The sequence below is a fragment of the Chiloscyllium plagiosum genome, unplaced genomic scaffold, assembly GCF_037043375.1.
Source record: "Chiloscyllium plagiosum isolate Xiang-an unplaced genomic scaffold, Cpla_swu_hap1 HiC_scaffold_21, whole genome shotgun sequence".
NCBI classification, from domain to species: domain Eukaryota; kingdom Metazoa; phylum Chordata; class Chondrichthyes; order Orectolobiformes; family Hemiscylliidae; genus Chiloscyllium; species Chiloscyllium plagiosum.
The window spans coordinates 34,445,080-34,459,621 of NW_028270159.1; the positions used below are offsets into that span (position 1 = coordinate 34,445,080).

The 14,542-nt window shown below is 39.0% G+C and overlaps 1 protein-coding gene across 7 annotated transcripts in view; it reads left to right on the forward strand.

The window, feature by feature from the left end:
- The window catches only part of cacna1ba (calcium voltage-gated channel subunit alpha1 Ba), a 598,950-nt gene that overhangs the window by 421,623 nt on the left and 162,785 nt on the right, over positions 1-14,542 (forward strand). For all 7 annotated transcript variants that reach the window (XM_087998499.1, XM_087998494.1, XM_087998493.1 and 4 more), the window contains 5 exons: positions 3,460-3,663; positions 5,235-5,347; positions 5,437-5,549; positions 8,141-8,272; positions 9,914-9,986. In XM_087998499.1, coding sequence (XP_087854625.1) covers positions 3,460-3,663; positions 5,235-5,347; positions 5,437-5,549; positions 8,141-8,272; positions 9,914-9,986 — 635 coding nt within the window. The remainder of the gene's footprint in view (positions 1-3,459; positions 3,664-5,234; positions 5,348-5,436; positions 5,550-8,140; positions 8,273-9,913; positions 9,987-14,542) is intronic.

The window sequence follows — 14,542 nt, forward strand, 5'->3', positions numbered from 1 at the left end:
TGTCTCCACATCTACGAAACAGTGGTTGAATTTTATAATATTATTTTCCTGTTCTTCAATGGAATGATTTTGCTAATGTGCATGGCACAGATCAGAGTGAGCACCATTAAACTTTGACCATCTTGCCAATTTTAATGAAGTCAAACTAGTGACCTGTTGTTTCCTGGTTTCAGCTGTGTAAAAGTGGAACTATGGTTGGGTGTTTTCAGCCTGAGGGAAAGTTCATGACATTTGTGAGCTATTAGAGATATGGGGGGAAGACAATAAAACCTAATATCCCATTTCTTTAAGGGTACAACAGGTAGTTGTGATCTTTTGTGAGTTTCTTTATTCTGCCTTCAATGGCAGAGATGTCAGTTGGCTCACACAAGTAACTCTTGAATTAATGAGTCCAGCTTCATAATATGTTTAAAATTTTCCATCTGTGTGCAACTCCTGTCACTTTATCCATTATAAATTACTGTGTCCACACTTATAATGGAAATGGTCTCTGTAAAATCACTCTGTAATTATAATCGCCTGCCAATGGAGACGCTGAAGCATGGTAAATCAATGTATATATTGGGCGTTCTAATGGAAGCATAAAACTTAAGACAGAATGTCTGTTCATCCTGCTCCAATTACCTAATTCATTTGAAAGCCACACTTGGTCCTCATTGCAGGTTTATGTTATCATAGTGCATTGTCTCATTACATACAATGTGTTCAAAATACAGTTGCAACTGCAAACTTACAGTTCAGTCTTCCAATTGTTTTCCTCTTTTTCCTTTTTAGGTTACAGTTTAAACATTTTAAAAAAACTGAAAACTTATATCAACAAATTAAAATTAATCATGACTTCCCTCAGTACAGTCAGCTGTTGTTAACTCAGTTATACTTTATGCTAAATCATTTAGGTTCTCCGGTGATTCAAATAAAGCAACTAGAACAAAATAACACTCGAGGCTCTTTTCTTTAGCACAATTCACATTGGAATTGCCCTGTAATTTCAAAAGCAGCAGCAACTAATTAGTAGAAAGAGACTATTTAAAATGGTAGTATGGAGAACTGTCCATTTGTCTGACTATGCATTATTAAGTAGAAAGCCAGCTCAGATCACTTACTCTGCAGTAGGTTGACAGTCTTTTCCATGAGGGTTTAAGGAAAAAAGGGGCATCAAATTTTAATTGGAGGAGAATGTCAGTGATTTCATTCTATATTATTGGTTATGTTTTTACTTGCTGCTTTCTTCACCACTCATCTTCATATTTCTTTTGATGTTCAATTTTTTTTGTCTATCTTCTGCAGCAGTCTCCCTTTCTCAGGCCTGTTGGAAGACTGCAGTAGCAAATTTTTTGGTCAATTGATATTAAAATGTGTTTGCTTGAAAATGCTGTTTGAAATTTGACACAACGGATTAATGACACTAACTGGGTACCAATGGAGTTGAAATTTGCTGCTTCAATCTATTGTTACCTATTAAGCTTTCCTGACACATTTTCTGTGCATCAAGTTGTGCATCCACAAAAAAAAATTGCATCTGTAGTAGCAGGATAAGTCAGAATGTGTTCTGAACTCTGTAACAATCTTCTGTCAGAATAATTTCTCTTTGAGAATCAGCACTGAGATAATTATGTACGAACATGAGCTCATCATCTCAATTAGCCACAAACATTTCCTGTTTTTAACCAGATTTGATCAGTGAACTCCTTTCCTTTGCAACTGAGATTCTAGAGGAATTGACTGCCTGATAAAAATAAGTAACAAAATTACTCAGTTTGCTTTTGATCTAAGTTAAATATTCCAAATAATGTGTTGCCATAGCAATCAATAAAATCTTGCTGTGGGAATAGCCAAATTTGAATCTTATAATGGGGAAACGAAGTAGTGTGATATATATTACATAATGATATGGAGATTTCAAAGCCACTTTTGGCTGGTTTAGTCATATTTAAAGTTTTGACTGTTTTAGATCCTACGTATTAAAATGTAAAATTTTTTACACAAGAAAAATCCCCACCAAAATTAAATACTACAGAAGCATGTGACCATATACTGAGATCATTCCTGCGGTCAACACTTACCGCTAGCTTGTCTTAATAGGAGGTGTTGAGCAGAAACAGTCTTCCCAAGAGAGAGAAAAGACTGGAGATACCGTATTAGACAGATATGCTGCCAATTTTCCACCCACGCTGGTTCTGCACTAATTTTGGAGGTCTTGGCACTTGTCCAGAAATGATGCACCATATCGGGGAAATAGAAAATAACTATTGAATAGTATGAGAAAGACATGACATCCTTTCTTATGAACTTTCTGTTGCTCAGAGTGAAGAGCAATTGCAATGGAATATTCTATATTTTCTTTCCTTATTGCCATCAAGCACGTTGAGCTCAGTTGTAGCTATGCTTAAATGCAGGATAAAAATAAGGCAGAAATAGGCCATCCAGCTGACTTGAGCTCTGCCTGAACACTAATTCAACCGTATTCCCAAAGATTTGCGGTGGCTGTGTCAATTGCCAATTTCAAAACTGAGATTGATATACTTTTATTAGACTGGATAATAAAGGTAACATAATCAAACAGGATAGATGGAGTTAAACTACATATTGTCCACAATCTAATGAATAATGGAACAGGCTGGAAGGGCAGAATGGCCTATTGCTGTTTCTATGGCTAAGAACCTCAACTTTCAATGATATACCACGTACTATGTCCATGTGAGACCCAATTCTCAGTTACAATTCAGGAATCTTGGTGAAACTGGCAACCTTATACCAATTGATCCTCAGCCATGAGCTGCATTACACTGTTTATTGTGCTCACTCGGAACTGACCAGCAATTGCCCAAAGCTCATTTCCTTTGGGAAATTGAGATCCATGAGGGGACTTCCATTCCAACAATCATGGGCTGAATTCATTCAACCATGAGTTTCCAAAACAAGCAGAAGACTTCAATGTTCATCACAACATTGCAGTTATTTAGCCCTGACCAGCTGCTGTCTGCAGTCAACTTTCATCCTGAAGCCAGCCATATAAATATCACTGGGTTTTGGAGAATATCTGATTGTTTTTCCAGAGTTATTCTTATGACCTTCAATTCCACTGCCAACCGGATAATTAAAGAGACATTTGTGCAAATTGGTGCTGTCATGAATAATTAACTGACAGTAGTTTGTTAGAAAGAGTGTGAATGAATAATTATGCTTATTTAAATAGTAACATCTTAAGAGCTACGGCTAAATAAGCAGTCACAAAAGAGTTTAAATGATATTATTCAAAAAAGAGTCCATGGCCTACAACACACTTGCTGCATAGTATTTCAGTTTATCTGAACATAATGTTTAACTTTAACATAAAGATAAACCAATGGGCTTGAAGTTTTGTAAATTAAACTTTTGCAGAGAACAAAACCGACTTCGTTTTGATGCAATTACAATAACACCACATTTAAAACTTTTAATTTACATTTCCTTTCCTAGGATTTACTCGACCCAGCCTGAAAAGTGTTAAAAATGACAGCTCCTCCTATTTTCGGAGGAAGGAGAAAAGGTTTCGCTTCTTCATTCGACGCATGGTAAAATCACAGAGTTTTTACTGGATTGTTCTCTGTGTGGTGGCACTTAATACACTCTGTGTTGCAATTGTCCACTATGACCAGCCACTGTGGCTCACCGAGGCTCTGTGTAAGTATGCAGGACAGACATTTTTAGCTCATTGTCAAGTCAATTTTCATGTTGCTTCTATTTGGTTCCAAAGTGTTTATAGAGATATTTTCATTGATCCTGGCAAAAACTGAGACCTTAGCACACCTCAATTTTGATATTATCTCTGTACTTAAAGGGGGATTCCATTTTCACTATGGGGAGTAATTTTCAATAATTTACTCATTCCAGGAAGAATAAAATTCTATGTCAGGTATTCACTTGTCATGTTGTATGCTGTTGGAAACTAGAAAGTATCTCATATAACAGTGAAGGCATGTCGCCAAAAAGCACAGAACATTCCAATATTCCAATGCACGCACACACACACTAACACACGCATACACACACACACGTACACACACACACGCGTACACACAGTATCAACTCAAAAAGACAGGTTGCAGTCTGGTGCATTTCTCAGGGTAATATCTTGATCAATCAAAATCAGCAGCCAGCTATTAAAATTTAAACTGAATTTAGCAGGTAACTTTCAGTCATCACTCAATTGGTACATTCTCCATGACAATACCTCTAACAATCTCAGTCCACTTTCCAACCATTCAGCATTATTTTCTTATACAGTATAAATGTTTATCATTTTCCTTTTGCATTGTTAATTCTTGTGAGTTTTCCTGATGCATGGAAGTTGAAAAGCTTCAACAAAATACGTCTTTTATTCAGCAATACTCAAGTTGCACTTTGTATATCTTTGTAAACATTTTACATTTGACTTTTATATTCCTACCCAACTTTCTTCAGTCATGTTACTCTCAGTTTATAAATGTGTACTTCTAAAAGTTAATGTGAGAATTTAGGAAAAAGCTTATGTTGGCAGAAAGCTTTTTGAACGTAGAGCAGCTGACAAAGAAACTTGCAATTTTCAAGATGAGATCAAGTAAACAGTTGAAGAAGAGAAAGTTACAGGCAATGGAGAAGACTGTAGGTAAGTAGGATTAGTTTCGATTGCTGGAGCAGAAAGGTGACATGGAATCCATCCATAAATTGACTTGTACGCAAGTCAGAATACAGTGCAGGACAATATAAAGGAGCTGTTCATAAACTCAAGAAATGTTCATATGGTCTTTGAAGTTACATCCTGTATGAGATTGCATTCATAGGCCAGATGTTCATAAACAAGTGACCCACCCTGTAATATGGAGTTGATTGCTATGCTCACAAGCTTGGTAGACATTCTACACAAGCAAACAATTGCAAGCTGTGTCTCTGATGAGCTGCTAGTATAAAAGCTATGCAACATCTAGATTAGAGTGGTTCTGGAAAAGCACAGCAGGTCAGGCAGCATCCGAGGAGTAGGAAAATCGACGTTTTGGGCAAGTGTTTTGTGCAGGAGCTCACTCCTGATGAAGGGCCTTTGCCTGAAATGTCGATTTTCCTGCTCCTCGGAGGCTGTCTGACCTGCTGTGCTTTTCCAGCATCACTCTAATCTAGACTCTGATCTCCAGCATCTGCAATACCCACTTTTTGCCTAAACTATGCGACATGCCTGTTGAGTACTCTCCTAAAATATTAACAAGCAATTTTTGTTTCAGATTTTGCTGAATTTGTTTTCCTCGGACTTTTTCTGACTGAGATGTCACTGAAAATGTATGGTTTGGGACCAAGAACATACTTCCATTCTTCGTTCAATTGTTTTGATTTTGGGGTAAGGTTGCGATTGTGTAATTGCAGAAAATGGAAATATTATTTGCCAGAGCTCACCAACTAAACAGGTGTTGAATAATGTTTTTGCAGGTGATTGTTGGCAGTATTTTTGAGGTAATCTGGGCTGCTGTGAAGCCAGGTACCTCGTTTGGTATAAGTGTTCTTAGAGCACTTCGCCTACTCCGAATCTTCAAAGTAACCAAGTAAGGAGAATATTAATTGTTGCGAACTTCCTTTTCAGTTTCTTGTGCAATATTATCTTGGAAATTAAAGATAATTGTTATACAGACATGGAGTCATAGAGATGTACATCACATAAACAGACCCTTTGGGCCAAACATGCCAACCAGATATCCCAACATAATCTAGTCCATTTGCCAGCATTTGTCCCATATCCCTCCAAACCCTTCCGATTCATATATCTATCCCAATGCCTTTTAAATGTTGCAATTGCACCAGACTCCACCACTTCCTCTGGCAGCTGATTCCATACATGCATCACCATGTGCATGAAAAACTTGCCCCTTAGGTCCCTTTTATATCTTTTCTCTCTCTCCCTAAATCTATGCCCTCTAGTTCTGGATTCCCCCAACCCAGGGAAAAGAACTTGTCTATTTACCCTATCCATGCCTTTCATGATTTTATCAACCTCCATAATGTCACCCCTCAGCCTCCGAAACTCCAGGGAAAACAGCCCCAGCCTGTTCAGCCTCTCCCTGTAGCTCAAATTCTCCAACGCTGGCAACATCCTTGTAAATCTTTTCTGAATCCGTTTAAGTTTCACAACATCCTTCTGATAGGAAGGAGACCAGAATTGCATGTAATATTTCAAAACTGGCCTAACCAATTTCTTGTACAGCTGCAACATGACCTCCCAACTCCTATACTCAATACTCTGACCAATAAAAGAAAGCATACAAAACACCTTCTTAACAATCCTTTCTACCTGTGACTCTACTTTCAAGGAGCTATGAACCTGCACTCCAAGGTCTTTTTGTTCAGCAACACTCCCCAGGACCTTACCATTAAGTGTATTGGTCCTGCTCTGATTTGCTTTTCCAAAATGCAGCACCTTGCATTTACATGAATGACAATCCATCTACCACTCCTCAGCACATTGGCCCATCTAATCAAGATCTCATTGTAATCTGAGGTCACCTTCTTCGCTGTCCACTACATCTCCAATTTTGGTGTCACCTCCAAACTTACTAACTATATCTCCTGTGTTCACATCCAAATCATTTATATAAATGACAAAAAGTAGTGGACCCAGCACTGATCCTTGTGGCACTCCACTGGTCACAGGCCTCCAGTCTGAAAAGCAACCCTCAACCACTCTGTCTTCTACCTCTGAGCCAGTTCTGTATCCAAATGGCAGTTCTCCCTGTATTCCATGAGATTTAACCTTGCTAACTAGTCTCCCATGGGGAACCTTGTCGAATGCCTTACTGAAATCCATATAGATCACATCCACTGCCTGCGAAGTAATTTTTGGTTAAAGCTGCAGATCTGTAAATCCCAACACTCTATAATGTTCATTTATTGCAGCATAGTTCCATGCTTGTCCAGTTTCAGTTCTTGACCCTGCCATTTTATTTAGGTACTTAGAACAATTCAATTGTTTCTCCTCTGAAGATTCCATTTGTTTTGTATTCATTGAATGGTATTTGTTCCATTGAATAATGCAAATGACAAGATGACAAGACATCTCATTGTCACCAGTAAACAGTCCACTGGTTGTGTAGTTTGTCCTGTTGCAGCATAGACTTTCTAACTACATGAACAAGAATTAACAAAAAAAATGTAGAATTATGTATGCACGTATCAAGAATTATATCCTTAGTTGAAGCTGGATTAAAGACATGAAATCCAGAATGAGAAAAGGCCATTTGACCCATCATGGATGCTACATTCAAAGTTAATTATGATTATTCTATTATATGGTTTCCCTAATCATCATTGCCATCAGCATCATCTATTTAAGGAAAGATCATTGTTTCCACTTTCCTATGGAAAATAAAAATTAAGCAACTAAATTAATATCTTTCCACTGTTAGCTGAGTTCCTCAATATATATTGGTCCAGTACCCTTCTAAAGATGTTAATTGACCTTAATTACATTTCATTTTTGAGAGCTAGTTCTGCATGCCCACTGTCTTATGAGGTTCAGAAATGTTGTTCTGCTAAATATTATTTCGATACATTTTGCTCATGGAAATCACTTAAATAACCCACACTGTAACTGTGGTACTGGTACCATGTAAAATATCTTACGATAATATAATCTTTGCAGTTGGCCATTTATCAAACAATGCAACAAAGACACATTCCTATTCAACTCATAAAGCATCTGCAGTGCCTTGCAGCACTTTGATGTATAAAATCTTAATGTTGAAGGAGGCCATGCAATCTGTGCTATGAGAGATGTGAGTTCTCTTCATTATTTACAAGTAGAACACAAGCCTTAAGCACTTCATTGCCTTGCAGCATTAATCTGAGTTCCCAAATCTTTCCAATTTTGAAGGAATTTTATTTAAGGTCAATCCATTTAATATTTTAAAAGTCTTTTAAGACTGATAATATGATGAAACATAAGATGATCAATAATTTTCCAATAACTAGTTCAGACTTTAGTAAAAGATCTTTAATTTTCTTTAAAGCATATTAGTTTAAGATTGAAATCACAGAAAAAATGGGACTATATTTGTTTAAAAGTACTCATGATCAGAATAGACGCTAAAGGAGTACCATTGTTGTTAACATTTGATTTGATGGTTTTTTTGTGTCTTTGTAGGTACTGGAACTCATTACGTAATCTGGTAGTATCTCTGCTGAATTCCATGAAATCTATCATTAGTCTGCTTTTCCTACTTTTCCTGTTCATCGTAGTCTTTGCCTTACTTGGAATGCAGCTCTTTGGAGGACAGTAAGTAATGTTCAAGTTCAATATGAATTTAACATAAGATATTCTTGTTAATCATTGGGTAACTTAAGTAAAAGATGAACTGCTAAACTGTGAGATATTGGCAAGATTGAAAGGGAAGGAGAGCAGATGAAATCAATGAAGAAATCCTCTGGAGATGAGAGCTTTACATGCCTGTGTATTGTTAGGGATTAGAAAGAATAACTGAGGATATAGGTCAGGATTTTCCAATGGGAGGCAGAATCCTAAAGTAGGATTGCAAGCTGAAGTGTTGAGTATCAAGGCAGCAATGGTCACTCTGAGCTCTGATTGAGTTATAATAACCTGTTTTATCAGAGAGGTCTTCAAGAGGCACATCCCCCTCTCTCGCAGATCTCCCTCTCCATACCACAGATCTTACTTGGGCCATGATAATCTTCCAGCCACAAAACGGGATCACAGTCGGGAAAAAGCTTGGGAAGTACTGATACATGTTTGCTCTCCTAAGAAAATATCAGCTCAGCTACCTCATGATGGAAGGGCAATCCAGTGAACAGCTAAATTGGCTGCGAGGATGGCAAAAAAATAGCCGCCTGTCAGATAAAATAACATGGAATAGATGCACCATCAGGAACTGATGGGAACAGTTGTTGTTGGCGCAAGGTAAATGGTTGAGATGATTCAAGAAGGGGAATCAAACTCTGGAGAATGGAAGCAGTGGGCAGAAGAAGCTGCTTTCTTCTGATTCCCATTGAAAGTGACCTGCACTTCCTGGCCTACAGGGAGCAGACAAAATTTTATTTCAAATTTCTGACCCTGGTTTCTGCTGCTCACAAGTTTGGCTTGGCCAGGTTTGTCACAGCTGCTCCGAGCACTAAAATAGTAGAGGCTCTATTTTAATCCCCCTATACTCCGGTGTCCAGTTGAGGAGGAGATATAAAGTACCCTCCAAAGCTTCAATGTAGAATAAAGTGCTATAAGTCTTATTGCACTTTATATACAGACAAGGAAAAGAGTAAGTGAGTTGGTATATTTCCAGTTTAGGAGTAAACGGAAACAAAATTTCATGGATACCTGTGGTCAAAGACTCAGATAAAAGAAAGATGAGAAACACTTTGCAATGGAAAAAATGGGTAAACCAGCAATAATCTTGTGCATGCCATATATTCACAGTGCTAATTATAAAACAATTTCAATACTTTGAGAATGCAGTAGTAACATAAGGTAGTGGCTGTCTTTTGCCCGAGGGCTTATGCCCGAAACGTCGATTCTCCTGTTCCCTGGATGCTGCCTGACCTGCTGCGCTTTTCCAGCAACACATTTTCAGCAGTGGCTGTCTTTTACCAAGTTTGATTACACTACAAACACTGAGAGCCTTCCACCTCTTATGGGTTCACATGCATGTTCTGCAAATCCAGAGCAAATGGTGTTACAGCACAAATGAGTCTCACTCGATCCCCAGTTTATCTGCTTGATCTGCTCATCAAAGCCACTTCCATCTTCAAGATGTTCAATGTGTTTTGGCTGCAAGCCACGTTATGTATCAAGGTTATTGCTAGACTGCTGTGGGAACTTGTACCAGTCTATAGCAGTAAGCTAAAACTCCGCAAGTGTTGAACAGTGGAAACAGGCGCTTACTCACCTGTGCTTGTTGTTCATCTCTAGATTTAATTTTGAAGATGGAACCCCTCCGACAAATTTTGATACATTCCCTGCTGCAATTCTTACGGTGTTCCAGGTAAACACAAAATGTTATTTTTGAATGAATTAAGTTATATTAAAATAATTTCTGCTTTCTAGTTATACCTTATTTCGTGCACTAGCTGTTGCAAACAATTAATGTGCAATGAACACGAATAGTAAACAGTGTTGCTTATCTTGACTGTGGATCACCCGTGGACTTGACTGATTTTCTGGGTTTTGCAAGCTCACAATCTGCTCTCTTAATGAAAGTAGACATGTGCAATTATCCAAATGTGCACCATTCATAATATTAAGCATAAAGCTACTAATTGATGGCATTGTGCTGAGGGAAAGCAAGGATACTACAAATGACCACAGTGCTCCTGGGTTACTAACACCAAACATTAGTCATGCTTCTTGCTCCTGATTGCTATTCAGTGATCTCTGCCAGAACACAATGATGTGACATGAAGAAAAAGTAAGGTCCAGCTGTAATGCCCTAATGGTTGAAAAGCCCCTACTCATGCTATGAGGAATATCTTTTGTCTGAGAAACCAGAGAGCTCAGATAGCCAACTGAACTGTCATAAGCGACTTCCTGAAAGAGAGGTAGGGCAGAAACAATAGGGCGAGAATATTGTGAGGGAAAAGAAGAAGATTGAACCCAATGTCTGATAAATCTGCACATTTCACTCGTTCTCACTAAAACAAAAGTCTGCATAAAAAAGGTGCTTGAAATTAGAAGATTAATTGTATACCTATATATGATGATTCTGTATAAATGACCTTGTCAGTGATTACTGGTATGTCGTGTTGGCTAGATTAAAGATGCAATGCAATATTATAATATGACAATTTTAACAATCTCAAGTCAGTATTTTTCAATGAGACTGACATTTTTGGACTAGATTTAACATGGAAAAACCTGAAAGACCTGATCAGATTTTATGGTCATCTTGCAATCAAGGCTCCATGCTGGAGGATGCCTCACCTCCAAGAGCTGCCTCTCATTCGTTTTGGAGCAGAGTTCGGCTAAGCAGCCCCTTGAACCAGCTCTGCCATTCAATGAGATTGTTGCTGATCTGATTGTAACCTTAACTTCACTTTACCGCCTGCTCGCAGTAACTTTTAATTCCCTTGTCAATCAAAAATCAATCGAACTCAGTGATCCAGCCTCCACTCCTCTCTTGGGAGAGAATTCCAAAGACCAACAACTCTTCTTAGAGAAGAAATCTCTCCTCATCTCTCCCTCACCACCAAAACAGGAAACATGCTCCCAATATCTCTTTAAATGTCTGCCATTTCTCTACCTACTTACATTTTCATAGGTACAATACTCCTATTATTCCTCTCAATTCCCTCCCTCCCCCTGCCACCTTGGCTCACAGATTGCTCTTGGGGATAAAGAAATTCTCAGGTATTTTTTCACATATTATGATTTCTCGGGCCTAATGTCATCAGTAACTACATTTTTTTTGCCCAATGCTTAGGTAAATAGTCACAACCTAAAGATAATAAAAGTGAATATTGAATTTATGCATGGGCTACTGGGATATGTCACATACCACTGCATTGTCCTCTATCCTTTGAAAAGCAAAATGAGACTCTGTCTCTGAATTAACAAACTCTGTATGCATAAAGAATAGATTAATAAAGACAAAAGATTGCAAGAGGGTGAGGCATACAATTTCTGTAACAGACAATGATAAAGGCTCCCTACACTTTTTGTCAACACACAGAGTGAAACTGGGCATTTAGTACAGCACAAAACAGCAAACTAGCAGCATGTTTTACACCACACAGGATTCTCTGCATTGGCCTCCCGTATAAAGAGATGTTGGGAGCAAATTTCCTGTTTTGGGTGTTGGGAAGAGAGGAGTTGTTGGACTTTGGAATTCTCTCCCTCTGGATCACCTTCCAACTGACCCTGCACAGGCATCTGCCTCAGTTTAGGTGCTAGATTTCCTGCTGATCAGAACGGTTGAGCTATGAGGCAGCTTTGGTATCATAAGATCATGTAATGATGATGAAGGAGACCATCTGGCCCACTGTGCTTGCACTAGCTCTCCAGATAAGTATTATGACTTAGTGCCATTCTCCTGTCCTTTCCATACCTTGTAACTATTTAAAAAATCATCTTCTCGTCTTCTGAATACCTCAATGGAACCTGCCATCACCACATTCCAGATAGTGTATTCCACACCCTACCAACTCTCTGTGTGAAAAGTTTCTTTTCTCAAACATTGGGTTCGATTAAAAATCATTTTAAATTTGTGCCCGCTTGTTCTTGACATCTTTAAAAACAGGAATAGTTTCTCCTCAACTACTCTATCCAGTTCCATCGTGATATTAAAAATTTCTATCAGACTTTTTCTAGGCCTCCTTTTCTCCAAGGAAAAGAGTCCTCATGTCTCCAGAATGACATCATAGCTAATGTTTATCATTCTCATAAATCTCCTTAGCGCTCTCCCCAATATGTTCACATTCTTCTATAGTGTGGTGCCCAGAACTATACACAGCACTCCAGCTGAGACCCAACAAGTCTAATCTCAGTTGCAGGTAAAATTCTAGAATCCATCATTAAGGACGAAATTTCTAAATTCTTGGAAGTGCAGGGGCAGATTAGAACAAGTCAGCATGAATTTAGTAAGGGGATTTTGTGCCTGACAAACCTGTTAGAATTCTTTGAAGAGGTAACAAGTGAGTTAGACCAAGGAAACCCAGTGGATGTTATCTACCTGGATTTTGAAAAGGCCTTTAATAAGGTGCCTCACGGGAGGCTGCTGAGTAAGGTAAGGACTCGTGGTGTTCGAGGTGAGCTACTGGCATGGATTGAGGATTGTCGGTCTGACAGAAGGCAGAGAGTTGTAATAAAAGGTTCTCTTTCAGAATGGCAGCTAGTGACAAGTGGTGTCTCATAAGATTCAGTGTCGGGGCCGCAGTTCAATTTTTATATTAATGATCTGGATGAGGGGACTGGGAGCATTCTGGTGAACTTTACCAAAGTTAGGTGGACAGACAGGAAGTTCTGAGGAGGTGGGGAGGCTGCAGAAAGATTTAGACAATTTAGGGGAATGGTCCAAGAAATGGTTGATGAAATTCAACGTGAGCAAATGCGAAGTCTTGCACTTCGGAAAAAAGAATACAGGCATGGACTATTTTCTAAATGGTGAGAAAATTCATAAAGCCAAAGTACAAAGAAATCTGGGAGTGTTAGTCCAGGATTCTCTAAAGGTTAACTTGCAGGTTGAGTCCGTGGTTAAGAAAGCAAAGTAATGTCATTTATCTCAAAAGGGTTGGAATGTAAAAGCAGTGATATGCTACCCTGAGACTTCATAAAGCTGTAGTTAGGCCCCATTTAGAATACTGAGTCCAATTTTGGATCCCACACCTCAGGAAGGACATACTGACACTGTAGTGCCAGCAGAGATTCACACGGATGATCCCTGGAATGGTAGACCTAACATACGATGAACGGCTGAGGATCCTGGGATTGTATTCATTAGAGTTTTGAAGGTTGAGGGGAGATCTAATAGAAACTTACAAGAAAATACATGGCTTAGAAAGGGTGGATGCTGGGAAATTGTTTCCATTAGGCAGGGATTACTAGGACCTGTGGCACAGCCTTAGAATTAGAGGGGGACAATTTAGAATGGAATTGAGGAGACATTACTTCAGCCAGAGAGTGGTGAGCCTGCGGAATGCATTGCCATGGAGCACAGTGGAGGTCGGGACGTTAAATGTCTCCAAGGCAGATATTGATAAATTATTGATCTCCCAAGGAATTAAGGGCTATGGGGAGAGTGCGGGTAAGTGGAGTTGAAATGCCCATCAGCCATGATTGAATGGCGGAGTGAACTTGATGGGCCGAATGGCTTTACTTCCACTCCTATGTCTTAAGTGCAGCACAGTGGCTTAGTGGTTAGCACTGCTGCCTCAGAGTGCCAGTGACCTGGGTTCGACCCCTGCTTCAGGCGACTGTCTGTGTGGAGTTTGGACATTCTCCCCGTGTCTGTGTGGGTTTCCTTTGGGTGCTCTGGTTTCCTCCCACAAACCAAAGATGTGCAGATCAGGTGAATTGGCCATACTAAATTGTCTGTAGTGTTAGGTACATTAGTCAGGGGTAAATATAAGGTAGGGGAATGGGTCTGGGTGGGTTACTTTTAAAAGGGTCGGTATGGACTTGTTGGGCCGAAGGGCCTGTTTCCATACTGTAGGGAATTTAATCTAAAAAAAAGTGTCGAATGCATGTTCAGCTTCACCTCTTTGCACTTGTATTTTATGTCCCTATTAATAAAGCCGAGAATATTTCATGCTCTATTAACTGCCTTCTCCACCTGTGCTGTCATCTTTAATGATTTGATTTGAGTTATTGTAGTCACATGTACCTAAGTACAATGAAAAGCTTTGTTTTGCGAGCAGTATAGGCACATCATAGCAAACAAGAAAATATAGGTCATAGGGTGCTTAGACTATGCAAGCCATACAAGGTTATGGCTGCATAGGAGGTGCACAAAGCAAGATTGATATTAGCACCATCAACATTATTCAAAGTAATTCAGCAATCTAATAACTACAGTGAAGAAGCTGGTCTTGAAACTGTTAATACGAG